This window comes from Columba livia, chromosome 9 (assembly GCF_036013475.1).
Source record: "Columba livia isolate bColLiv1 breed racing homer chromosome 9, bColLiv1.pat.W.v2, whole genome shotgun sequence".
Taxonomy (NCBI): domain Eukaryota; kingdom Metazoa; phylum Chordata; class Aves; order Columbiformes; family Columbidae; genus Columba; species Columba livia.
Genome location: NC_088610.1, coordinates 7,431,779 through 7,459,310, shown reverse-complemented (window position 1 = coordinate 7,459,310; position 27,532 = coordinate 7,431,779). Strand labels below are relative to the sequence as shown.

Here is a 27,532-nt window from a genome sequence, read left to right as displayed (position 1 = left end):
CCCAGGAGAGAGAAAATGCAAATAGAGAAATCTCAGGTCCTGAGTGGGGAAGAATCCAAACTGATGAGCGATCCAGCATATCCCCTGAAATTGCTCAGAATCTCAGAGAAATTTCTCTTATGCTGAAAATCAATAAAAGCCAATTAACTAGAGGTTAGAAAGGGTCCTTGCTGATAAGCCAAGCAGACACTTGGCTTCCTCCTTTCACCTGCCAGGCTCATTAACTAAATCTGAACCAATTCCAGGGACTTGCTGCTTCCCCTCGGGGCTTGCCCAGCTCTGGTAGCCCACCTCTGTCAAACAGAGCACTTTGGACAAATCGCTGAGCTAGGCAGCTTTCAAACCTGCTCTCCAAGGAACTGAACATAGGTTAGAAGACAAGAGAGAATGCAAGGACACAGAGGGGCTGTTCCAAGGGGAAATAGTTATTAAGCAGCTGGAGAATACAGCAGAGAAAGCTCTGTATAAAGAATTAGCTGCATGAAAGTCCATCCACTTTTTATAGACTTACCTTGATTTTTTCACACTCCAGTGCCATTATTAAGTGACTGAACCCATATTTCTGAACAGAAAAGATTTATGTATCTAAAAAGCATGTAAGTTTGAAAAAAACAGGCCTTACTCTTCTCTTAGTCCCATTGCATCTGCACAGTGACTGCAGTTGGGATGCAGGGTGATGAGCTCTGCTTGTTTCTTCCAGGACTGTGATCTTGCATTAGTATAAAGGACTCGAGATGCTATAGCAGATCATTCTAAACCAATGCAGTTGCTGCCTTTGGCAAAGGAGCTGACAGACCTAACATCCAAAAGTGAAGGAATGGGGATGCAATATACTACGGCAGGCGTGTCAGACTCATTTTCACATTTATACAGTCCTAAAATTGTCTTTGGCCCTTTGAAGGCAACCGCAACTCTGATGTGGCCTTCGGTGAAAATGAGTTTGATACCCTTTTGAGAACTCTCCACAAGGAACTCCTATCTGGGCAGAAGAGGGTTGGATTAAATTAATGTAAGGTGGGTGCAAAAATCTCCCTCAGTGTATAGCAGTGTGTTGAGGTTAAACGGGGAACAAACTCTGAGGAGTTTTGAGAAGTTTGGCTTGAGTCTGGTTCAAGCCAATGTTTTCATTAATGGTGCATGTGATAGGAGACTGTACTCCTAGAAGAACGTGTGGATTGTGCCGGATTGCGATTCACTTTGAAGGATGTGGTCAGAATTCAAGTATCACCTTGACATATTGGAGAAGTAGACCAAAGTCAATAGAGCAGAATTTAGTAAAGATGAGTTTCTCATTAATTAGGCTCCAGAAAGAAAACTTAAATGCACAGATAGGGAATGAAAAATGTTGAAGGCAGCAACGCTGCAGGAAAGAAACAGGAACTTACGGCAGACCACAAATCGAACATGAGTCAAGACTGCACAGGAAGGTTATTAAAAAGGCACCTTTCATACTGGCTCTGAATGGATGCCATTGGGAAGGGGTTGTTATTCTGCTACTCAGGTGGAGGACTGGAGCCAGGTCTGGGCACTGTGCTTAAGAAAATGACTGGGAAAAAAAGACAAGGGGGAAAAAATGAGATCCAGAGGAAAACAGTAAGGTTTAAAGGGGAAAATATAAAATATTGGGAGGATGGAGTGCATTTTTTTCCTAAGAAAAGAGAAGGTTAAGTATAGCACAGAGGCGTGAAGGATGACAGACAGACATGAGAGCAGCATTCACTGGCACAGAAATTGTTCTTAGGGTGTCTGTGACCATTTGTTCTGTATCAGTGTTGTGGGAATAGCAAAATACAACAGCTTTAACTCTCAGCAACAAAGGAAGGAAGAACTTCACTAGCTAGGGGAGCACTGGACCCCAAGTAGTTAGGGGATATTGTGCATGTTTAAGACCATGTTAGGCAAATATTTCTATTTGCTCCTGCTTCAGAGCAGATAGATTTGAGGTCTCTAGAGATATATCCTGGCCCTGAAGTCAGCGATTTATATGACAGCAGTATTTTCACATTAAAATGATGCTTGACTGCTGGAGTGTCTTCGAAGCAAAGATATTCAAAATAATATTCTGTCCTCATCTGTACATCTGCAGTCACTGAATTATTTTCTGTATATGCATAGGAGGCTGTAGGCACAGGCACATCACTGACCTGGGATGATGGGCTGTAGACAGTCAGTGTGTTTTAACCGTATTCAATTCCTCTTCTTCCACTTTTTGAGACCTGTTCAATTACCAATGGCATTACAAGTCATTGAGCACTGCTAATAACCCCAGTTAATCACAGAAGCACATTTCCCCTTGAAAGAGTTCAAACAGTGAGAATGAGCACAGCCAAGTTTAATGTCTCTGCTGCAGAGATGATGCTCTGACTGCAGGGCCATCAGGGCCAGGTGAAAAAGAGCTGCAAATGCTTAGTGCCCCTGCAAGGTGGCCCTGTAGGTAGCCTGCCTGGTTGCTCAGATGAGACTGAAGTTGTTTTGTGTGGTTTTGCACCAGAATAATGATGATCTGGATTTGCACACAGTGTTTACTGTATATTTTTTGTTGCATCAGAATTCAAGCCTTGTCCCACATCCTGTTATTATTAGAGTCCTGTGTATATAACGTATCATAGCCATTTATAAGTGTTTAATAGCACTAACATTTAGATTACTTTTAGATCTTTATGCATCTTCTGCTTCCTACATTACAACACAGACTTCCAGTAGTATTTGAATGTGGAAAGATGCTTATGGAAGCTTTGTGGGATTTACAAATGTGCTTAAATGACTTAGGTGCCTAATTCCCTTTGACACTCAGTGGGAGCTAGGTGCCAAAGCTGTTTCTTAACCTTAGTAAATAAATGAACTTCATGTCAAAGCTGCTAAATATCTGCCTTGGGACATGGGCATCCAAGCATGTACTGTACTCCAGTACAGTCTCTCTATGACAGTAATTAAAGTAGGAAAGACTGATGCTTTTAGCTCTAAAAATCCAGGGCCAGATTTCCACTTGTTGCCATCCACTGTGATATTACTTATACAGATCTGAAGCCATTCAACCTGGACCTTATTACTGAACTGATGACAAAATTGAAGGAACTGTTCAAAATCAATTAATTTTAATGCCAAGGGCCTCTGACCCTCAAACCTGAATCCACATCTGGCACAGAAAATGGCATAGATTGGTTGCAAGCCAAACCTAGAAAGGCATAAGCTGCACTGCAAAGTAGCTGTGGAGCAAAGGAAAGGAAAATATTATGTAAAAAAATGAGGTGATTAATATTCATGCAGGTGCTAAGGAGTGACATTTTGATTCCCTAACACCCGTATTAGCATTTTGCTTTTTGTCAGCAAACCTGAATTGATTTTTGGCTCAGTTTTGCCCTTTGAGGTAAATTCATGGTAATAAAGTTGTACTTTCACAGATTACTGAGTGTGCAGGCGTGCATTAGAAAAAGGTGACTGTTTCAATGTAAAATGAGAGTCTGTATAAAAAGTAATGTACCAAGAAACCTTTTAGTAATAGCCATTTCTGTTAGCCACTGGTTTGTATTTTCATTGCAGCTGGATAGCCTGGGGCCAGGAATATGCAGCATAAAGAAAAGTCCGTCTTCCCAGATTCTGATGGAAACTCGAACAGGTAGAGGGATGTGGAAAGCGGCTGGAAGGACAAGAGGGATGCTCGGACAGGCAGCGCTGTGCCCTGTTGTAGCTTCATCCCACAAGAAAATCCAACTGCGAGGGTTGTGCCTGGAGTGGGGCTGTCACAGCACAGAGTTCCCTGGAGTAATTACCTGGGAGCCACAGTTGTGAGAGGTTATTTGCCCTGCTGTTGAGGTTATTTGTCTCAGTATAAAGAGCTGCACAGTGAAAATATCACTGTTGGCAAAAGATCTCAGAAGAATGAGTATCTTACAGTGCAGCTGAGCGTTCACTGCCTGCTGATCACTTGCGGGACCTTTACGCTCTGATTAGAAGCTGAGTGTGACACTTTTTGTTTTCAGAAACTCCCAATTTAAATTAATCAAGCACAGGAGCTCACTCTGGCTGGCAGAACACTCAGGAAATCAGCTGGGAGCTGGGGTGTTATCTCCAGCTCTCATCGTGTTTCATTCTTATTGCCATTGCTTGGTGACTCTTGATTTGAAAAATATTGGCTTAGCAGAACTGGGCTTGTCACCTGTCCAAATAGCCAATTTCTGATATTCCAAATGCCTAAAGGATTTTCACTAGGCGTGACTGCAGGGTTCATCAATAATATAGAAACAGCATTTAAAATACAGAGGAAAGTTTTGTCAATGGATCTTCAAGGTCAAGGAAGATCAGAAAAGTTTTACCCATCCATGGGTAGTATATTTGTCTTCTTTGAAGGCATATAAAATCACGTCTAATATTATACCTGTATTGACAGAACAGCAGAGAAATCCTGCTGTCAGCCACAGCCAACCACAACTTGTGCCTTCTCTGGCAGAAGTAGAGGCCTTCCAAGAATTATCACCAGTGTTTTCACCTAAGAGCAAAATGATGCAGCTTTTCATAGGCAGCATCAGACCATAGTGGATGTTCAGAATCTGTTGAGGTCGTTGGTGATTCCTTCTAAGACAGAGGCAATAAGTTGGAGTACTGAGAGTTAGTTTAATGCATGTCAGTGTGTTTTCCAGTCCCCACACTGTTAAGGAAATAATCAGACTTTGGGAAATGTTGCCCTAAATACTCCCTTATTTACAGGAGGGATGGCTCTGACATCATAAATTCCCTGGAGAGTCTGGTCCCTGGTTTCTATCCATGAGTATATGAATTTGGACAAAATTGAACCTGAAAAGCACAAACCGTGTAACCTGCTGGCACCAAACTTGCTGTCTGTGCAGAGAGCCTCTATTAAAAATGTGCCTTTCTCCTGGACCTGTCAGGTCCCCTGCTTTGTCACAGAGCTGCCGTAGTGTGACAGGACATGGAGGCTGTGACTCTGCCAGCCACACACTTTCCTCTGTCACCTTTTCCATCCATATGTGTTATTTTGTGTTATTTTTTGAGATTTTTTTTTTTTTTGGTGGCATACAGCTTTTTTATCGGTTTTAATAAAGAGAAGACAAATGGGAAGCAAGGGCCTGAATGCATGTGCAGGACACAGAACTGGGTTAGGAATTTGCTTTCTGTTGCTTTCCCTCACCAGTGACAATGTTTCCTCTGCTGAGGCCAAGGTCTAGTCTCAGCATGGTTGTCCTGGGAAGAGTGTTGTTTGGATAAGGTGGTAATCGACGAGCAAGAGTTATTGAAATTCTCTCTAGTGATCTGCTCTTAAATACAGGGATAAACAGAAGAGAGGAGATGCCTCTGTCAGCTTGCAGGTTCCAGGCACATTTTGCATATCTCTTGCAGTATTTTTAGGCTGAAAACATGATGAAACCAGTAGCTGGGGGCAGGGAGGGTGATTATATGAAAGCCATTTCCTACTAAGAGAAAATGCTGCTTTTGCTACTCTGTGTGTGCAGGGTGCTGTGGGGTAGTGGATTTAAGTCCGTGTTGCCAAACAAGTGGGATTATCTTTTGGGGGAAGCAGGGCTTGAGGTTGCTTTTACTTTCAATTTCTGATTATCTTTTCCATGTGAACACGGGGCTGCTCGCAGTGCAGTCCCAGCTCTGGGATTGCCATCAGTGCGTGCTGCAGAGAAGAGCAGCCAGGCCATGGTGTGTGGTTTCTGCTATCCCACTCTTTCCTTTTCTCCTAAGGGTGCTGACAGCCCCTTGCACAGGGACCACTCTGTGCAAACCCCCTCAGTCCTGGCAATACACTCAGGGTCTGAATTTCCAAGTACAGTTCTTCTTGACTGTGCATCACTGCACGTTGCCTCTAGCTCTTTCTTGCCTTGGAAACAGCTTTTTTGTGGAAATTAACCTGTTTGGCCAAAGATTCTCGCTGTTGCCATTAGGATTATTTTCAAGAGTGAGTTGACAGCAATAGCAATAAACTGTCATGTGTTTGGGCAGGAGCCACATCTCTGCACCACTTACCAGCTGTTGCAAGGGTTTTATGTTGTGTGGAGGAGTTGGGGGGCTAGACCCAGGGTTTCCTGGCTGCAGAAGTGTGGCAGCAGGACAGAAAACTCCTTTTACACACCAGAATTTCCCCCAGGTCAATGCAGAGAGGTTTGGCTGTTGCTGGGGTTTCATCTAGAGTGGGAGAAATCCCACGCAAGCAGCTGCCGCGCATGTGTAGGCAGGACAATATGTACGAGTCAGCCTGATGTGTCTGAAATGCAGCGTGTTGAACTCATCCAGCCTTTCTATGCAGCGACTGTACAGTATTGATGCATGAGGACATGCTGAATATGTGTGTCTGCTGGTTGTGTTTGTATTTCCCGCAGGGGAGTGACAGGAACAGATAAGCCTGAGCACAGTGTGGCAAGCTCTCCCATGTCCCACACGGCCATAGGAATGGTGTGGCTGTGGGGCTGCTCTGCTCACCTGCGGGGTGGTCAGGTCTGAGAAATATTTTCCAGCTGAGTCTCAGGGTGGTTTGAGAAGTACAGAGGATGAATATCTGCTGCTGCAGAGGCTCTTTCCTAAATTCCTGGCCTAAGCACTAAGGGGAGGTGATGAAGGATGCTTATGTACCATGGACTGCATGTGTGAGAGCAAGGGAGGGACAGGAAACCCCAGTGCTGTTCCATGGTGGGCATGAGATGCCCTCTTAGCCCAGGCTGGACCAGTTCACAGCTCCTAACTCCGGTGTTATCCTGTGTGATTAGACTGCCAGCCAAGGGGCTTCTCTCCCTCACTGCTCTGTGCAGGATCACAGCAGAGAGAGGGTAACAGATGTGCTAAAATCAGTGGCATGAAACTTATTTCGCATGTTCAAGAGTCTGAGATTTGATGACTGCTGGGGCTGAGGCTCTCTGTGTTGGGATGAGATGTTAATGGTGACCTCGGTCCTGTTACTTTTTGCTCCATCATGCCTGTGAAGTTTCTCATGGGGAAACAGTATGTCCCTTTCTCATTATGCTTAAAAAGCCCTTTTCCTGTCTCACATTTCTGTTTGATGGAAGTGACCAAAGAGAAGTTGCTTCTTACAGTCAATTGAAGTTGAACCAGAGGGGGTTTGTGTCTAAATGTTTCTAGAGTATGGCGTAGGATGTGTGCCCTGTGCCTGAAGGACTCATCAGAGCAGCTGAATAGGTGATCTCATTTGTTTAAGACTGTGGCTCAGGAACAGAAATTTGCTGTGGTTAAGTAAAGTGCCAGGGCATAAAGAAGAACGAGTCAGAAGTGGGTGAAAGGTAATGTAAGTTATGAATTGAAGGAAGGGGAAGAAATTAGTATGAAGTGGCATTGCCCATATTGTGAGACTGAAGAGACGAGTTGTTTGGGGATTTTAGAACAAACTGTTATCCCAAAAAGCATGGGAGAGAGCAAATCCCTTTCCCAGTCCAAACAGCCCAAAGAAGAAACACCCTGCCGGGTCATCCCCGAAAGGACTGTTGTCAGATATGATGAAGATGAAATCACTGTGCTTCCCTGCCGTCCCCAGCACATTTCTCCTGAAAGTGCAGTCAGTGCAGCTGTTCTGCATGACCTGTGAATGCCGACACATCTCCCTGGTGCCCTGTCCCTGAGTGCACACCTTTAGCTTTATAATGGCTTTGGGAGCTGTGGGATTGCCTGCCATGCCACAGGCATCCCCAGCTGCTCTGTGGTCATTGGATTTTCACAAATTGTCTGGTTTCAGCAATTCCCCTTATAAACACTGCTGAGTATCTGATCGCAAATTTTCCTAACCCCACAATATTTTCATCACTGTCTGCACAGATTCATCCTTTGTCCCAGCAGCTAATACAAGGGGAATTTGCTTTATGAATGATTCATGCTGGGATGACCCTCATCCTATTCAGTTCAAAATGAACAGCAAGAAATGGCACAATTAGAACTGGGACAAGAAGAGGCCCCTGAAGTGCTGTGGCCATCCGGCATTGTGTGTCCTCGCTTTTCTCTGGTTTGTGTCTTCAAATGGAGGCAAGAGATGTTGCAGCACCTCATCTTAGGGCCTTTTGAGGAGCCATAGCTTAGAGGGATTGTGGTGGTGAAGCTATATCCAGCTGTGTTTTGGCTTTTGATCACCCAGAGATGCATGTGTCGAAGAGCAGCAGCAAGAATGACAGTGTGCTTCATTCTTTTGCCTACAGGGACAACAGCCCGCTGCTTGAAGCACATGGTGTTCAGGAGCTTGCCACATTGATTAAGGGAAGGCATATCAGGTTTTGACAAGTTACACTGGAGGCTGAACATTTTCAGCGGTACAGTACATGCTAGCACATATACTGCATACATAAAAAGCTATTTATCTTTGCAAAGGGAGAAGCTGCTGCTGACAATAGGGAATTCATTTCCATGGACCTTTTGGGGCTTTTTGATATGTGTGTGCTTGGCGTTGCTGCTGAATGACTTTATGTTTCCAAAACATCGATGCTACTACTGCTAGAGTCACAAAAAAGAGACAGGCTACAGCAATGTTGTGCTCTTGGGCTCAAAAGGTGATGTAGAGTGGACCTTTCCTGCAGACTGGATTCTGCTCTGTCTGTCACACCATGATCTTCCCTTACTGGCCTGAATGGGGCAGAGAAAAACTTTTACACTGAAAGCATTGGGCTGGGATTCAGAAAATCTGACAGAGCCTTTCTGAGGATCTTATGCACCTGACCTCATGCCTCTGTGTCCTTTACCTCCTCACTGTAGGACCCTTGTGTGAGCGAGGCAGCTGAAAACACTCAGTTGGGAAACATTTGGTTCCCTAAAGGGACAAACCTCCACCCTTACTTGTGGCATTATGAGGATGAACCTACTTCTGTCCCACTGAGCTGCACGTGTGTGTGAGTCTAGCACTATACAGCCAAGTATCATGATGGTCAAAACTCTGTTTGACAATTTATTTTTTCCCTAAAAATATCAGGTTCTCTTTTGCCATTTCCTTGTACCCACTGCAAAATCTAATGCAACACAGACAAATTCTCAACAGGCTGAGACCTGACAGGGGCACAACCTCCCGCTATCTAGGCTGCAAAGTACAATCCTAGAACTGCTCTTGTAGGCTGAGCCCCATCAGAGAAATTCCCATCATGTTTTCCTGAAGCCTCTGGCCACTGCCATACTGCTGGTCTGGCTCCGTAAAAGTCTTCTTAAGTCAGTTTTAATAAGTGTGTTTGAAGCAGAGATGACTTACTGGAGGAGCTGGTCATCCTCAGGAATGCTGCCCCATCACACAGCATGCCTGTCGTGAGCTTATGTCTGGCGTCAGGATGAAATCCACAGAGCTGGCTGTGAGGCTGCGGCTCAGAGAAGGTTGCCAGCTGTCTGCGAAAAGCAGCTGATGGATCAGAGTTGCCAGCAGACATTGTCCCCTGCATCATGGCCAATAATTGGTACAGGGGGCTGCACTGTCCTTTTATAATAATCACTTCTTTTATCGCCCTCTTCAAAGGTGGCTTTGCATACAAGACCAAGAGCAAAACCATAGCTCATTACTTGATTGCATAATTACATTCTGCTACAGTGTAATTTGGTTACGGAGGTAATTAAATGGATCAAGGTCAGCAGTAGGGCTCAGGACACAAGCAGGGGGAAGAAAAGACTGAGGGCTTTTTAGTGCAGAATACCAACTTGTTGGCATCTTTTGCAGCTCAGGTTATTTTTGTGTGGCCCTGCTGCTTGTCCCTCTGGCCTCACAGACGATATGGTCATTTTCACATGGTCATTAGGTGGCCAGCAGTAGCAGCACCATGGTCGGCTGGCGGAGGGGAGCAGGCGGTTGGTTCGTTTGGAGAGCCCACTTGCCTTCCTTGCAGAGCCTTTCCACAGGAGCCCCTCAAGCCCGCTGAACCTGATGCCTGTGTCACTGGGGGCTTTGGGCAAGATTTTGGCTGGAAAGCAGGTTTGTAGTTCTTGGAGCAGTTTGCTTCTGAAAGAGCTTTGTCGTATGAGTTGTGGGGGGAAGAAATCAGGGAGTTATAAGTGGGGCTTTGCTGAGAACTGGTGTTGTGCCATTGCAAGGACTGAATCAAATAATTGAAGGAGCCTCCTCCACACTGCTCCTTCTGTCTCCTGCTGTGTTGCAGCATGGGCTGTGCTGCACCATGGCAGCTGCTTCCTGGGTATGGACATTATTGGGTGCACAGACATTTTTTTCCCAGTTCACAGAACTGGAGAAAGAAGGAACAAAAGGCTTTAGTATATCTCAAGACTTGTGAAAACAAGTGTATGTTCCTCAGAACAGTAACTGAAAGTAACTCATACAACAAAGTTTATGAGAGTTGAGGCCTTCAGAGCAACCTAGTCTTTTTACAGGCTTCCAGAACCTGATATGAATAAATAATTTAATGGCTATTAATGTGAATGCTGTGGATTTTGAATCTCAGTTCCTACCATATTAAACCCTACAGCCAGCTCTGCCCTTAAGGAACATTCTTTCTTCAAGGGCTTTGTATCCATGCAAATGTTATCTTCACCCTCTGAAGAGGCTAGAACTGAAAAATGGCTTTTGAAAATGCGTAGCACCAGGATTATCACGCCCCTTTTTTATCAAGTTTGCGCTAACAAAAAAAGAAAAAAAGAACAAAACCCAAGACTTTTCAATATCAAAGTTAAATTTAGAAAGCAGACTTTTTAAAGCATCCTTGCCAGTTGAAAGCTTATTTTTTCTCATGACCAGCTTAAAAAGCAAAATCTCTCAGCTCTCATTGTTTTTCTTTCGTGCCTCACATGCCTCATATGTTTTTTACTGCCCTCTTCTAAGTGAAATGATCCCCATGGTGCTCTTACTTTCTGTGTTCCTCCAAGTGCACAGGCTTATTGCGTGTATTTCTTTGTGTATTAGCAATATGCTGATATGCTTTGGTTAGGTCAGTAGAGAGGCAGTGTAAAACTACGAAGTAAAGCCCAATGATTTTGTAAGCATTCTCCCACTTGCCTGATTGAATTTCTGCTTCACATGTTTTCATCCTCCAAATGCTTTTGTGTTGTGAAATATGCTGACAGTTGTTCATGGCTAAACTGTTCGTTGCCCTGTATGACAGATTTTGGCAGAGTGGGACACTGTTATTGTTACTGACCCCAATACCATAGACTACAGGGACAGAAGTGATTGTTCAGGTCCATTAGCATGAAAACATCATCAGATAACAGAGTTTTGCTGAATCATTCTGCTTGCATGAAGTCCAAGCCTTTGGTTCAGTTAAATCAGACACTTTGGGACAGATTATCTTCATGTCTTTTCTTCCAAGCACCAGAAGTTACATTCCCACAGGTCTTGTATTCTTCTCTTTAGTTTCACTTGTTGAAAGTGATCATAGCCATTTATTTTGAAGCATTAATGAATCAGTGTTTATTCCTTGAACAGAATGTGTAGCCCAGCTTTAGTGATTCTTAGAGGATCCAGTTTTGCTCTTGTTGCTGCAGTAATGATTCAGGACTTAGCATTGATGAAAACATAGGAAAACTATGAAATATTGTGGATAGTGAGAAAGGACTGTTATGCCTATAAGCAACTGGTTTCTCTTCTGTGGGGCTTTTTGGTTTGTTTTGGTTTGGGTTTGTTTTTGTTTTTCTCCCCCTGTTCTGGATAAGCACAGAAGAAAGCAGTAAAGGCACATTCCTTCTTCAAAAATAGTCAGGACAGCCCTGATGTTTCCATCCCCCTCTTAATGTGTTTGTTAGAACAGGTGAAGGTGACTTCTTTAAAATTTAGCATGCTAAGTAAACTCTTTTCAGACCTCTGAATGATCCAGCTGTGACATGTAGTCAATGCCAGGCTTTCTGAAAGCAAGTACAGAGATTCAAATAGGTGTGCTTGACAGCTGACCTTTTCTGTTTTTATCAATAATGTGGCTGTTTCTCCTCGTGGATGTTAGTGGTTAAGTGCTTTTCAGAAAGCTTCTTGTTCCTATACCCACTGTGGCTGTGAGGCATTTCAGATCATAAAGGAACAATTTAAAGTCTTATGAGAAGCGTCTGAGGGAACCGGGGCTGTTTAACCTGGAGAAGAGTAGGCTGAGAGGAGACCTTATCGCTCCCTACAATGTGCTTCGCAACCCTTTCCAAGGAGGATGCTGGTCTCTTCTCCCAAGTAGCAAGTTGCAGGATGGGAGGGAATGGCCTCAAGTTGTGCCAGAGAAGGTTCAGATTGGATATTGGGAAAAATTTCTTCACAGAAAGGGTTGTGAAGCAGTGGAACAGGCTGCCCAGGGAAGTGGTTGAGTCACCATCCTTGGAGGTGTTTAAAAGATGTATAAATGAGGCTCTTAGAGACATGGTTTAATGTTAGAGTTAGCTTATAGTTGGACTTGATGATCTTAAGGGTCTCTTCCAACCAAAATGATTCCATGATTCTATTCTGTGATTCTATGAAGTGCAAACTCCACATGGCAGGTTACAGCATGCTGCTCACATCCCTGTTTTCCAGTGTGTGTTTAGATCAGAGTGCACACAGGGGCGCTGGCTTCTTTTAGGGATCACCATTGTGCAATTGGTTGCTGACATTTCACTTCCATCACAGACCTGCTTTGTTATACCCCATTGCAGCAAGCCAACTATCCCAGCAATCTCTGGGATTAGTGTTTTAGTTCAGATCAGGAGCGCGCTTTTGGAGCAAGTCCTCTAGCCACGCTCACATACACCTCTTTGGTTTGTACCACAGACTGGTCTTAGGCTGTGCAAACTGGATTCCTTTTGGTTGAAGCTAAAGTGAAGGGTGCTCTCCAGGAATGCCCCTCAAGTGCCAGATGTTCAGGCAGTGGGACTAGGTGGCAGCTAAAAAAGACTGAAAGACTGAACCCATCCTGAAATGTGTATAGTGCGAGTGTCCAGCCCTTGCCACCAACAGTTTCACTCTATGCATTTGGTCCTATGTTGTAGACACAGCCTCTGTGAAAAAAAAATCAAACGTATACAGGTCTGATTGTGAATCCTGGATCTCACTAAGACAGCATGCTGCAGTAAGTAGCTACAAATAGGAAATAGCAATTTTTAATTCTGGATTGCTTTGCTGATGTATTTTGGGTCATATAATTTAAAGACAGTTGCACAGTCTTCTGTATACTAGTAACACAATAAAATGGTCTCCTGCTTTACTGTGCATTGCGCCAAATAGAGTTAGTCTATTAAATTACTCTCTCTAGAGTGACTATATTATCTTAGATTGGAAGTTGCAGTCATTAGTTGGCTTCTGAACAGGATCAGATGCCAAAATTCATCTGAGTTCTCTAGCAAAGTGTGCAACAGAGTGAAAAAATTCACTATAACCACTACTGCAAAATCCCTGATGACACACTTCCATCTGTCTGATTCCTGGGAAGCAAAGCATCAGCTCTGGTGGATCACTTGGCTGCATATGCTGGAACAGTCAGATCTAAGTTGTGGCATAGTTTGGGTCCATTCAAAATATTTGTGCATTGTCCATGGGTTATTTCACATCAAAAGGAAACTAACGGAAAAAGACTAAGTCATGTTTTAAACCCATATATATGGTGGAAATCTATTCAAAGTATAAAAAAAGCCAAGTCTTCTCTGTAATGTTGTTTTGGGCTGTGAGATTTGTCAGCTCTTCCAGGCTATGCAGAAATAGCATGGTCAATATGTGGATGGGACTTAAATCACAGCAAACTTGGCTGATTTTCTGAACTCTCAGAAAATAAATGAACAAAGGGCTGTCTACGCTTCATGCAAAACACTTTCTTTCTTCTCTTTTTCTCTCCCAAAAATGTTCTGAGGAGCTGGAGGTTCATTCATTCCTCAGGCTGAATAACTCTTTGTTGTGTACAACCAAGGACAGGCTCCTCATCCACAATGAGCAATTCAAAGAATATTAGATGAGACACCAGCCCAAAGTGTCTGACTCAAGGACACAGAACCTGGAGAAGTCAGGACCAGCAGAGGAGCCTGCTCTCAGGAATTAAAATCCAGTCCCTCAGTTACGTGACAAGTGTTCAACAAGCTCTCTTCACTGGCAGCAGATGATGCTCAGGACCAACAGAAATGTGCCTGCAGCCCCTCTTCACAGTCTTCCTTTAGGGCACATACCCACCTTCACTAGTAGCTGGGATGATGAACAGAGGGATTTGAAGTGCTGGGCACGTGGTTTGTTTAGCTGTGGTAAAGCAGCCCCCAGCAGAGAGGGGGGAGACACTTCAGGGTCACCCTGGCAGATTTTAGGGAAGCGTCACTGAGCTTTTTTGCTGGCTTCATGAGCAGAAATGATGCTGTGACCCAGGCTTTGATGTACAGATCTCAGTGGGTTCTGTTTGGCTCTCCTGGTGGGCAGCAGAGCTGGCCTTCACCCAAGAATATGCCATGAACCTTTCCTTTTCTCTGTGTAGGCGCTGCAGCAGCTGGTACAAGGGGGAGGGAAAAGCCACATAAATTGTCACACTTCATAACATTTTGTCTTGTTGTAAGATCTTGCCTATCCAAGACCAGCTCACCCCAGCCTTGGTGAATGCTTTAGGCCACAGGACTCACTGTTAATTGGCCAGTTGTAGCCGGCGTGTCAGTAAGCTGTCAAAATATTAATAATCTGGCACCACTCATTTTCAGGGTGGAAGTTTTAGCAGCAAAGAAATTGAATTTCCAGCCCTGGCTATGACAGCTCTGAAATTGGTTTAATGCAGGAGAGATCTTTCCAGCGTTAGGGAAGATAAGGGAGAGTGTCAGAGATAGTGTGTTTCCACTGAGTCTTGCGGTCTCAATGTAAGAGTCGAAGCGAAGAGGCTATCTCAGCACATCAGCAGCTTATGGTTGTAATAGGCGTGGTGAGCTCCCCGGCAAGTCCTCTTATCTTCTGCCCATGTGATGTGTTACTTCAAAAACTGAACTACACTGAAAATTGGGCTCAGGCCGTTTTCTTTCTTCAGACCTGCTCTCCATGCTCGGTACCGCTGGGCATGAACAAGCACGGTTTTGTCTGTCTGCTAAAACACCAGCCACCGGAGGGTCTGCGAGACAAGGACTGGGACTCATTTGCAGTCCCCTTCTCCCCGACTTTGTTATAGCCGCATTATTTAACTTACATAAGAAAGAGAGGGCTTTTGCCTAAATAACTGAACTAGAACCTGGGGGAAATAAGTTTCTCTTGCTATTTCTGACCCCTCTTGTTTGACAGAACAGCCAACAAGCCAGTTGGTCTTTCGGTGCTCAGGTTCTCGGCACAGAAATGTAGAAGTAAGAGGTCTCCCCTGTACTCCTGTCATGCTGAGGGCATTTTTATTAAATGTCAAAAGCATTCATACTCTGGTTTGAGCTTTTGAGGGTAATTTTAATATAAATAATAGCATGATAAACCTAATATTCACTACTGATTTTCCACTAAGAGCTTTCTTTCAACTTTCAGAAGAAAATAGTGTCATGTTTATAAATGCATAATCATTATTTTAGTTTATACGTTGTTGTTTTTATTATCAACAGCAATAAAAATAGCAATATCGCAAAAGTCACCAAAGGCCACAAACCAATTTTATTGTGCCCTGTGCTCAAACTGATGCCAAGAAACTCTCTCTGGCCCCATACAGAGATCACAGGTTCAAAGCATCCCATCTGGCTGTGTTTCTAGGGTTTTTAGATTATTATTCTTCTTCACAGTTATTTCAGGCTTTAGCAGATGATGCAGTGTGATGCTAATTTAGGAAATTTATTTTTCTTGTATGCAACTAACGTATTTTCACCTTGTCCCATCTTGCCTCATGATCATTATCTCCAAATGTATTTCAGGATACTGTTTTGGAGTAAGCAGAGTCGATAACATTAGTTACCAATTTCAGACACTTTTTCAGAAAAACAGCCTATAGAGAAGACAATGGATGAGCTGGGCTTCCGAGGTTAGAAATGATCCTGGGGTTTTACCAGATCCCCAGGCTGCCAGGAATGCAGTAACAGAGACAATGCTGTCAGGAAATCCCCTTCGTAGGAAGCAGTTTCTTTCTTAGAGAGTAATGCTGAACTGGATGGGCCAGGTGCCACGTGAATGAGTTATTCTGCCATCACTACTGGAGTCCATAACAGCTCCAAATTTTAAAAGGTTTTAAAATTCCAGCTTGAAATAAGATTCAAAATTAAAGAACAAATCAATCAATTAAAATCCAAATATACCTTATATTTTAAAAAGAAGGGATGAAAATTTATTCTGTTCAACCATGAATTTGAAGTTGAGCACAAGTCTTCTGAGGAGCGGTTGAGGGAACTGGGTCTCTTCAGCCTTGAGGAAAGGAGGCTGAGGGGAGACTTTATCGCTGTCTACAACTACCTGAAAGAAGGTTGTAGCATGAAGGGTGTTGGTCTCTTCTCCCAAGTAGTAAGTGATAGAATGAGAGGAAATGGTCTTAAGTTGCACCAGGGGAAGTTTAGATTGGATATTAGGAGAAAATTCTTCACTAAAAGCGTTGTCAGGTGTTGGAACAGGCTGCCCAGGGAAGTGGTGGAGTCACCATCCCTGGAGGTGTTTATTAGAAGGTGTTTAGACAAGGTTCTTAAGGACATGGTTTAGTGCTAGAGTTAGGTTGGGTTATGGTTGGACTCGATGATCCTGAGGGTCTCTTCCAACTGAAATGATTCTAGGATTAAGAAAAACTGAAGCAAAAGACAATGCATATCACTTGCTCCGTGTGCCACATCAGTGAGTTGCTCAATGTGCAGCATTCCCCAGATAACACTGTACCCAGATCTTACCTCCAGAGCCTGTTCTTTCACCCAGCCTACCCAGGGTCTCCAGGGAGGTATGGAAGTGAGCAGCCCAGGTCAGAGTCATCCTGAGTTACATTCTTGTCAACACTCATCAAGTTGAAAGCGGCGTTCCTATCAGGTTTGCATAAGCAGCTTGCTAAAGGCCAATGCAGTGGATTTGGTCATTTTTATCTTTATTAAGTACTTGGTAGAAATGTGCCTGCACAGTGGACAGGCCAAGAGCTGAAAGCAGAACACAATACTGAGGTATGGTGGGATGGGCAGGTCTGAATCTGGATCCCCAGAACTCATGGGGTTCATCTGCTTTGTAGCCAAATGGGAGACAGTAGCTTGTGCTGATCTATACAAGCTTGTTTTGATCTAAGTAACCACTTGACCAGGGCAGACTGGAGCTCAGCGTGTCCTGCAGAACGTGACACAGGTTATGTCAGTACTCTGTTGTTTGTCTGGGCGGATGTCCTTGCTGCTGCAGGGTTACCTTGGGCATGTCCACACTGCAATGACACCTTTGTCTCCAGCATTCACAAACTTCCTCTGTGGTCACATGGATGATTTAATCAGTCCTTGAACACAGAAAGGTGCTTTAGGACAGTTTGTGTCCACATATAGAGATCTGCAGCTTAATTACAAAGGCTTGGCCAGTACTTAATTTTTTTTTACTTGTCCAGGAATATTGAGTCAGCCTTCAAGACTTAGCAGAGCTGCACTCCACCTCTTGCTTGGTTATTTTAAAATGAAGCCAACTGAACAAATATGTACCTTGAGCACAGAGAGTTCCTACAAAAGTGAGGGTAGATAGCCCTCTACTTATGTTTTTCAGATGCAGTAGGTTAGATTGCTTGCTAATGCTGCTTCTCAGCTCCCAGAGGTGGGGAACAGAACTGCATGGATGGTAATTTATTTGAAAATGTGCTCCCTCCAACCCACAGATGGTCCAGGCAGACTCAGAATACTTGCAGATAGCATATTGTCTCATCAAGTGAATCTTTGCTCTGCAGCAGGGCTGTACACTCCCATGTAGCAGCTTGTTATTTTAAAACGTATCTGCTCTCTCCTACTTCTAAAAGGCCACCAAGAAGACTTGTCACCAATCTCTTATGGAGCTAGAAGGGGGAGGAAAAGTAGAGTGTGAACAGTAGAATATCACCTGCCATCTGGACAAAGATGTGATGAGATGTAAAGTTTGGATGCACATTTGTGGTTCTTGATCACTTGCCAAAGAGGGAGCTCAGCTCCAATTATTCTAAAGCATTTCCAGACAGATGCAACCCTAGGTCATGGGAGAAGCTGCATGGAAGCAGGAGGACACTGAACTCGATCAGGCTGTACATAAGGCATCATTGCCCATGCGAGTGCTGCTGTGGTCTGCATAGAACAGGTCCTGGGAACAGGACCTGTGTGGTTCAAGACCTGTCCTGGGAATAAGTGTGCCTGGATCCAGTGCTATGGTGTGAGGTTTGTGGTCCCAAATTCTTAGAGATTTGAAGACAATGTTTAGTCACTGAACTTCTACAGGTTTCAATGGGAGTTGGGCATTTTCATTTCATTTGGGAGCCCAGATGTCTTTGAGAATCTGGTGTCTTTGTTAATCCACACAGGTCTATGTGTGTTGCTACCAATGCTGAACTTCTCAGTGCTGTTGGCATCAGAGGCGTGTTGATTAAACTCTGCTCTGGCTGAGGTCAGTGAGGAATATAGAATGGGCTTTACTGGGTAAAGAGCACCATAAAGCAGATGCTCTGCTGCGGCACCATCCTTTCCTCTGGGATGGAGCAGCGCTTATACACAGTGAACAGGATCCAGCCATTCTCTGGTCTGCCTCCACATCCACAATGAAATGCCACTGCTGATAGCTGTGATGATATTTATGATTCCTAGTTAATATGTTTTAAATGACTTGATGAGCTCTAAGAATTAACGCTAACATCAGTAAGTATCCCAAGCCAGATTCTTTGGGAGGGAAGCCTTGCCGTGCCATAGACTTGGGTGCAGTTTAGTGCTTTTATCCCATCTGAAGATCTGAATCAGTAATTGTGCAGAACATAAAAGAGAAACCCATAAGTGCTGTAAACAAAGGAAAACTATTACTCTGGGAGTGTGTTAGTTAGATATTTCAGTACTCATCATTAACATCCCTTTCCTAAACCATGTCACAAACTGCTTGCATAATGGGCTTTTTCTTTTATCACTGCTAGTTTCAGTGACTAAATTTATGAAGTCGTTGGGTTTAAGTGTGGATATGTGTATTTGCCATTTTCCTTTGGGTTATAATAAAAGAAGATCTTGAGGGAAAAAGAAAAAAAAAAAGATTTTATTTATCTGGCAATTTTGAGAATGTTTGTAGGGAAATGGGAAGCAGTACAAACAAGTGGCCCAGTCCAGAGGGATGCTGAGTGAGCAGCTGGATTTGTGTACAACAACTAGTGGCAGCCTTCCCTCTGGCTTCCTTCCTGTCCCCGAGCATCGCCCCTGGAAACCTGTCACTATCCTGCTGTGGTCTTTAATGTTTCTTTACTGTTTGGACAGCACCAAATAAAATTTGGGTGCGTCATTTTCATTATCCCCATAATGGCACACATCATTTGCTATCGCCTGATTGATTTTTCAAATGGATACCTTAAGTAAAATTTGAAATTAAAGCAAGAAATGTTCTTACACACTTTTTGAAAGTGCAATATTTTCCTATTATGAGCTTAAGCAAAACCAGCTTTCTGTTAATATCCTCTCACGATTCATCCTCAAGGGATTTGTAATGTTTCTTTCCTTTGGCATCTGAGCATAGTCCAACAAATACATAGAAATACATGAAGCAGAATTTTTGAATAACACTTAGATTCTAATTTGGAGGACTAGAATATTTTCTATTAAAAAAAAAAAAAAGGCTGAAAAAAAAGGCTGAAGAAACCGAATTGTGACTATAGGAGCTTCTGTGCTGGTCAGAGCTTGGACTCAATGAACAAGGGACCAAATTGTGATCAGTACCAAAGAGTACCATGCTGTTGCTCACAGGGGACCCTTTCTTTTCATCTCCCAGCTGAGGATGCTGAGGGGCTTGGTGGCAGTGATGGCCCCAGCCTGGCACAGGCAAGGGCTGACACTGGTCTCTCATGTTTGGAGCAGCACCAGGGCTGCCCGTGTCCTGACAGCGCTGTGCCCGACACCACCAGATGGGCATTTTTTGAAGGAGTTGAGATACCCAAGCATGTTGGTGCATTCCCTGAACAGCCTGCAGCCTCCCACCCACAGGTCTGGCAGCAATGCTTCTCCACCAACGTCTGTGGAGCTTCTCCAGCTTTACAGAAGTGCAGAGAGTCCAGTCACGCTTATTAAGTTCAAGGTCAAGAAACTGGGTTAGATTAACCTAAGCAAGGTAGGTGAAAGCTGAAGTAAATTAGGAAAAAAAATCTGTCTTCTCACAAATCACCCCAGCCTGTGCAGCGAGGGGCTGCAGATGGGGCCAGGCATTCCCATCACCTTCCCGAAAGGCTAGAGTGGCCCAAGTGATGCAGAGACTGGCTTGTGGCTGGAAGTCCTGTCCACATTTCCATCTACAGATGGCAGGAGGCACTAGTGGGATCGAGGATAAATGAAATACCTTGGTTTTTGAACCAGAAAAAGCTTTCGTGGTAATCCGTGGTACCTTATACCCTCCCTGAGCATGTCTGACACACTGAATCCCCCCCACGTGGTAGCTGTATCATCCACTTTGCTCCCTACTTTGATTCCAAGTCTCATTGAATGTGGTCTCTCTTATTTTCTGTGTAATAGCAACTTCTTTTTTACCTCCTAGACTGTGCAGTTTCTGTTAGAACTAGAGTTAGCGTAAACTACACTCATGTTTGTTTTTCAAAGCAAATCTAATTACTCTTCTTACTGGAAATGTGTTTTGTTGAAGGGATTGGATTGAGATACAGAAAACAAGTTGCAGGCAGATGTTAAACGTTTTCTATGTAAATTACTAACATTTGTTTTACAAATATTTCATGCAGGTTTTTAGTTTAACAATTAAAAGACGACCTGCTTTTTCAAACAGCTTTCAGTAACATCTATAGACATTTAACAAAATACCTCAGGCTCTAAATCTCCAAATAGTAAACTAATAAATGTATTTATTTACTTTGTATGCAAAAATAATTTAGCTAAAGACATGTATTTCAAAAGAAGATAAAACCAGACAAATTTCCTTTTTTCTTTCTCCAAATCACAAGCATAGTTTTTAATGAGGTTTAACTGGTAGGTTTTCTGAGTGAGCTCAGTTCATGATGGTGCTGACAGGGGACCGGGAGCATTGTGAAGTTTGAACAGAAAATAGAATCATGATTTATTTGTTTAAAGACTGAAAAAAGACCAGTGATTAAAAGATGAAGCCATCTGTCCTCTTATTGTCTTGTATCTGATCATGCTATTGCTATCAAGGAGAGGGCTGGGAAAATACTTGAGAGGCGTTTGTTATAAACCTATTTCAAAAGGTCCCTGCACCAAGGGGGCACTCTTGACCATTCCATTACCTATGGAGGAAGATGTCCTTGTGTCCTGTCAGAAGCATGTGAGGGACACAACCTGAGGATCCCTTTGCTGTTTATACCCACTCTGTATCTGTGGGATGAAGAGAAGGTGCTGGACTCCAGGTCCAGCCATCAAGCATATTTCATCAACACTGAATTAATCTTAAAAACCAACCAAACAAAACAAAACAAGCTTGCGTGTCCCAGAGGTCTGGCCAATAGATCACTGATTTTCCAAAAATACCTTCAGTTATCTCAGATTTCAGTCTGTGCAGCAGTGGCCACTAAGAACTGCTTTATTAGTGTGAAGCCTGTTAAGCTCACCTGCACTTTCCTCCTTCTTCCAAGCTCTTCTCACGCCAGGACATTTGAAACAGGAGTTCCTACCTAGTTTGGCATAATTACCACCATTAATTTTGACAGTAAAGCTTGTAGAGAGGTTCTGTCATTAATATCTCAGTAGCCTTTTGTTATTGGTAGCCCCAAAGCCATCAGCAAGAGGCACGTGTGGAAATTAAGTGACAGGATGTAGCTGAAGGCTTGACGTTGGCCACCAAGAAGATATCAATGACAAAAATGGTGCATGTTAAATAGATTTAGAGGATACTCCAAATATCCCCAGGATGTGCTTGGGAAGGTAGCCTGTGTCCTGCTTGTCTGTCCCATCTCCTTTCTGGTCAACTGGTTTTACCTTCTCCATCTGCTTGATCATTGTGTCACATCTGCACATGGTAGTGTCCACACCAAAGGTTACTGATGCTCAGACCTGTGAGGACCACACAGCATGTCAGTTTGGTGGCAGGATGAATCGTGTCCTAGGGTGTGTTTGTCCCTGCATGGCACAGTGGGACATCAGCTGTTGCTGATGAGGTGATGTAGGTAAGAAGAAGGATAATGAGTAAAAATGGCATTATTTAACTAGAACTTAACGGTCAAATCTGTGGGTTTTCTAAACTGCCAGAGAGACAGAGCTGCAATGTTTCTTGGTGGTATTGCCATGGTTAATGTCCTGAAGTGCTATTTCAACTGAATTGGGGGGGATGAGGACTCAACCAGCAAACTTACAAAAAAAATTGGACAGTTTTGTTTGCTTGTTGGGGAGCTGAAATGTTTAAAAGAAATCACTATTTTTTTCTTTATTTTTCTTAAATCTTTATTAGGTTGATGTCTTTACATTAGGTTGATGTCTTTAAATGCATTTGTTTTAAAATAATATAATAATTTTGATGCTTTATTGGTACAAGTGTGTATGCGACACAGCATTTGCTTTTCTGAACTACTGCATGTCATAAAATTTTATACTGTGGTAATTTAAAAATAGATATCCATCTGGAAACTCAACTTTCAATAACTTTTTTATAAAAATCTTGATTATTTTTCTTTCTGAAACAACATTTTAAAAATGCATTGGCTCTTTTGTTTCTTCTTCTTGAAAATGAAAACTAGTCTTGTTAAAACAGATATTGGAAATCCAGGTGTCTCATACGCAGTAAATTTCATGTTCTGGTCAAGTTGATAGCTATCTTTCACAACCTACCAACTTTTCAGGCCCGCTAAAGGGAATTTTCTTGATAACTTTTTATTGATGGAGTAACAAAGGCATGAGAAAGGGGACTGAGTTGTCCATTTTGGTTTTAGAGCTGCTCTTCACTGCGGAGTTTGTGTGAGCTGCGTCTTCCAAGGCCAGACAAAGCCTGGAGATAAAGAGTAGATTTAAGGAGCGCTTAAACACTGATCTGGGAAGCTACTTCAAACACTGTTTTTTAGTGCTCTAAGTCATCTAGATCTCTTTTGTTTCGCTCTCTTCTTAAAATATTTATTTCATCAGGATGGAAGTCTCCTTCCAATAGAGCAAAATGACCCATTGGGCTGACAGTGGTTTTATCTGTGTGGTGCTAATGATTGATGCAAACTTCACATGTGCAGCACAGCTCCGTGCTTTCTGCTGTGCTTTATCTTCCGTGGCTTCAAGCCTGCCTGGCTGTGTAGGTCTGTTGCACGCAGGATTTATTGTCAGACCAGCAACACTTTATATAACCCCAAAGTGCTTGGGAACACATACCTGAGTGCTGCTGAATGTTCAAAATGTTCACCCTTAAAATTAGGTCTGCAGTAAATATGTGGCATTACTCCAGATGCTTTGCTCAGATGTTGGTCATGGGTTTTCTATTAGCAAGGTTGGAGAAGCTCCCAAAGACTTCTGAGTGGCAAGGGCTTAGGAGAGAGCATCGCTCACCTATAGCAGCACCTGCCCTCACCCACAGGGCTCTGAGATACCTTGTCTGGGTTCTGCAAGAAGGGTTTTCATTGTTAAAACAGTTTTTCTTCTTAAAATGTTTTTGTTTTTGTTTTTATTTTGTTTTTGTTTTTGTTTTTTCTTTTTTGTTTGCAAAGATGTCACAGTTTTAAGGAACACAGTAGGAGAATTTGTTCAGCCAGGATGAATCTTCTGCTCAAAATCAAAGTCTGAAGAAAACAAAACAACAAACAAGACAAAACAAAATCACAACCTCACCAACAGCCACATCTGACTCGGGAAGGTTTGGGAACCCGCTGCCACACAGTCCCCTGGCTAGACAGCTATTTTAGATGAGTTTTAATATTTCCCTGTTGTTAGTATCTTGAGGAGTTACAGGGACATAACAAGTTTTGTTCTATAGCTGAGTGTAGTTTCCTTCTTGAGATTTTCGGCAAAGCCAGCGCAAGCAGCAAAGAGACAGCCACCCCCAAGCCCACGTGTCCTCTGTTCCTGGGCGGGTGTGGGACCAGTTCTTGGTATCTGAAGAAATACCTGTATCAGAAATCTTTAAAATGACTTCTTTCTCTTTGCTTAAAGTTTTCCAGGCTTTGTGTCAGCATTACCTCCCATCACTTTTGAAAATAAGGAAATTGTTTACTTGCTTTTGTTTGCACATTCATTGCCCATGACAGAGAAGACAAGAGTGCCAGGAAGGCACTGGGAGCATCAGATGAGCAGCAAGCTCTCTTTTTATTTTACTTAGTATTTCAGTCTAAACCATGGAGAATGCCTGATTTCCCTGTACATTTTTCATGCCTGTTCACTACAGGCTTTTTTGGAAACCACAGGTCCACCAGGGAAGGAGAATCTTCCCTTTCAGTGGGGAGTTTTCTGGGTGTGTGTTATTGCTGGGAGCTGGTATTGCTGATGCCTGTTGTTTTCGGTTGTTAAACTATCTGCAATGCGTGACCATCGTGTATCACTCAGCGATGCCTAATTTAGGAGATCAGTGATTAATTCCTTCCATTGCTCTTTCTTCTCTCTCACTGCAGGATGTTTTCACACCAGAGTGCAAATTTAAGGAATCCGTCTTTGAAAACTACTACGTTATTTATTCTTCCACGCTGTACCGGCAGCAGGAATCTGGACGAGCGTGGTTCCTGGGACTCAATAAAGAAGGTCAAATTATGAAGGGAAACCGAGTGAAAAAAACCAAACCCTCATCACATTTTGTACCCAAACCCATTGAAGGTATGGAATCTGCGTGCTCCCTCCATCCATGGGGCATGGGGAGTTTGCAACTGCAGTTTTGAGCTTCCTGGGTGGGGGTGTTGGGCTGCAAGACCAGAAAGCAAGGACTATATTTGTAACATTTCAGAAAGTTGCAGGGCTGCACTCTTAACCTAGTATTCAACAGGTATTAACTTCATTCTGGAAACAGGGAGACCTCTTTTTTCTGTTGCTTAGAAATTGCACTACCTTTCGATGTCCAAATCAGGTTACACCTTTCTGACCCCATCTCAGACTTGCCAGTGGCCACCTCAGAGACAATGCAGCCTGGGCTGGCCCTGGTTGCACAGCTCCATGCCCGCTCTCACTACCCCCATGTTGGCTGTGGGGTCAGCGCTGGAAACGTGGAGAGAAGGACTAAATGGATGCTCTCCGGAGAGGTACCACTCATGCGTGGCGGAGGCTACAGCTAAGTCCATGCATTAGTAGCTGTTTTAACAGCTTCCCAGCTAAGGTGCAGAGGCAGATGAGCATGTGTGTGTATTTGAGTGAAAGGCCGGTTCAGAAATGCAGGCTGAAATCTGTTGGACCACTGAAGCAAAGCACGATGAGAGAAATTCAGTTCAGCATTCCCAGAGTATCTGTGGCCTTTGCACTGGAGATGGAGATATTGCTAGAGCAGAGAATGGCCTGTAGCCTCTTGTCCTGTGCTTGTTTTCAACAGCTTTTCTGCAGCCGGGAACCTTTTCTTGTTTATCTGAGGCATTAGTGGAATTGGTGCCCTAAGTCCTCACTGAGTTTTGCTGAGGAACAAATGTTGCTTCAGGCATAGGGTCGATCACCAGCTTCTCTTCTGTCTCCTCTTCTGTCTTGACTGGGAGGGGAGTCTTTTGCAAGTACTTGCTTTCATAGCTGGGTTTCCAGCTCCTTCTGGTATTTCTTTGCTGCCTGGCTGGGTGTTGGCACTGATCAGCGTGTTCTTTTGAATTGAGGTTTCTTTTTGATGTAGCATGCGTGGCATCTGCTGAATGGCTCAATAGTTGTCTTCTGCATTAAACTAGGCCATTCCTGTGGCTCTCCTCATGGAAAGCTTTGCCTTAATAGAGGTGTCAGACCCACAGCAGAGTTCTCATTGCAGCAAATGCCACTCGGGCTTTCATTTTGTAAAACCCAGCCCAGCCTGAGAGCTTCCCTTCCCTTTCCTGCAGTTGCATCCTCCCACACTTGCTTCAATCACAGCTGTCACATAACCTTCTGAGCGAGTGAGCACTTTGGAAGTTGGCAGCCAAATTAAGGGCTCCTCCACCCCTTCCCTCCTCCACATGCTTTGCAGTCAGCCTCTGTGAGCAGTGCTGCATCAAAGGGCTGGCAGTCTCCCAAGTCGAGGCACGTGTCAGCTTCCCAAAGCATTCAGCTGTCTGGGACTGTGACTCCAGACAGAGGACTCTGTTCCCAAGCCTAAGATTCATTGTAGGTAGCAGAGGCTTGTGGGGAGTGTTGGAGTAAAATGCGCTCAGCTCCACGTGACTTTTCTGTGCTGTACCTTTCAAAGTCTCCACAAGCAGAGCTTGCAATAAGACATGTTACAGAAAGGAGGAAATTCCTTCTCTGTTTTAGCAGCTTCTTTCTCTTTGTCGTGACTCTAAGGAAGTATTCGAAGCACTCCCCTGCTGTATTTGCATGTCCCTTTTGCTAATGCTGTGGCATGTCCCAGAGTGTGGGGTTTGCTGTTTATTCAGGCCAATACGTTGCAGCTTTCATTTGCAGTAACTCACCCAGGTTTCCAGCAGCATTATCCCTGCCACATGATGGCTGACACAGTGATGTATGCCAGGAGGAATCTGGTCCCCTGGGAAGTAGAGGTGTTACATGCATTGCTAGGAATCACTTCACCCACCACTTCAATGGCAATTATCTCTGAGATTAAACTTTCCAGTTGTTTGCTGTGTGCAGAAAAATTATGTGGCAGCTTAGTGAAGAGAGTGTTCGCAGGGAAAGGCAACATGAGAAAGTCCAGGTTCCTCCCAGAGCTCTTTTGACTCCTGTTGCTTCATACTGCTTTCTGAATTGAGAAGTCCTCTATTTGAAGTTGCAAATGGCCAGTAAATTAATAAATATGAAATATCCTCCCAGATAATTCCTAAGGACAACATGTGCATACGTGTGCATACATCTACAGTGGTATCTGTATGAATGTGTGTTATCTATGGCTTTTAGCAGCTACAGCTTTATGCTGTGCTAATCTCACTGACTGTTTTCACTCCTGTAGATTGCCAGGGTGCTTGAAGTTTTCTGTGCAAAAGTCAGTAGATAACAACTGGAAAAATTTTCAGATCTGGTTAGGAGGAGGGGTATTTTGGTTTAGTGTAGGTAGGATTTGTTTGTTTTTTGGAAATAGCATTAAGCTTAATCAATATAAAACCGCAGAAAACTTACTAAGTAATAACAGGGGAAACGTTAAGTTCCTCTCCCATCTGTGCACAGGCAAAGCCAAGGCAAACAGCCTGGCAGGCAGCAGCTAATGTACTGTGTCACACCATTTTTAGTTAAAAATACATATACGCAACATATTTCTTTTGATATTATTATTTCTGATCACTGATCATTCAAGCTAAATGAGCCCTTGAAGTGCAGACATACAAATTGAACCAGACTGCACAAGAAATTAGCTGAGTATAATGATTGTCACTTGCCCACCAAATAATCTTTTGAAGCAGTTTCAGTCTCTTTAAGTGTCTGTAGTGATTCATGATGGACAAACAAGTAACAGCAGCTGAATCTTTCCCAGAGTGTTTTCCCAGGGATGCAACATCCCCGTTTTGTTAAAGCAGAGCCCTGAGATGTTGCAAAGGAGTACAAGACACTG

At 43.5% G+C, this 27,532-nt stretch overlaps 1 protein-coding gene across 4 annotated transcripts in view; it reads left to right on the top strand.

Moving 5' to 3' along the window:
* FGF12 (fibroblast growth factor 12) overlaps positions 1-27,532 on the top strand; it is a 217,142-nt gene that overhangs the window by 185,107 nt on the left and 4,503 nt on the right. For all 4 annotated transcript variants that reach the window (XM_065073636.1, XM_065073634.1, XM_065073635.1 and 1 more), the window contains one exon: positions 24,489-24,687. In XM_065073636.1, the coding sequence (XP_064929708.1) occupies positions 24,489-24,687 (199 nt within the window). The remainder of the gene's footprint in view (positions 1-24,488; positions 24,688-27,532) is intronic.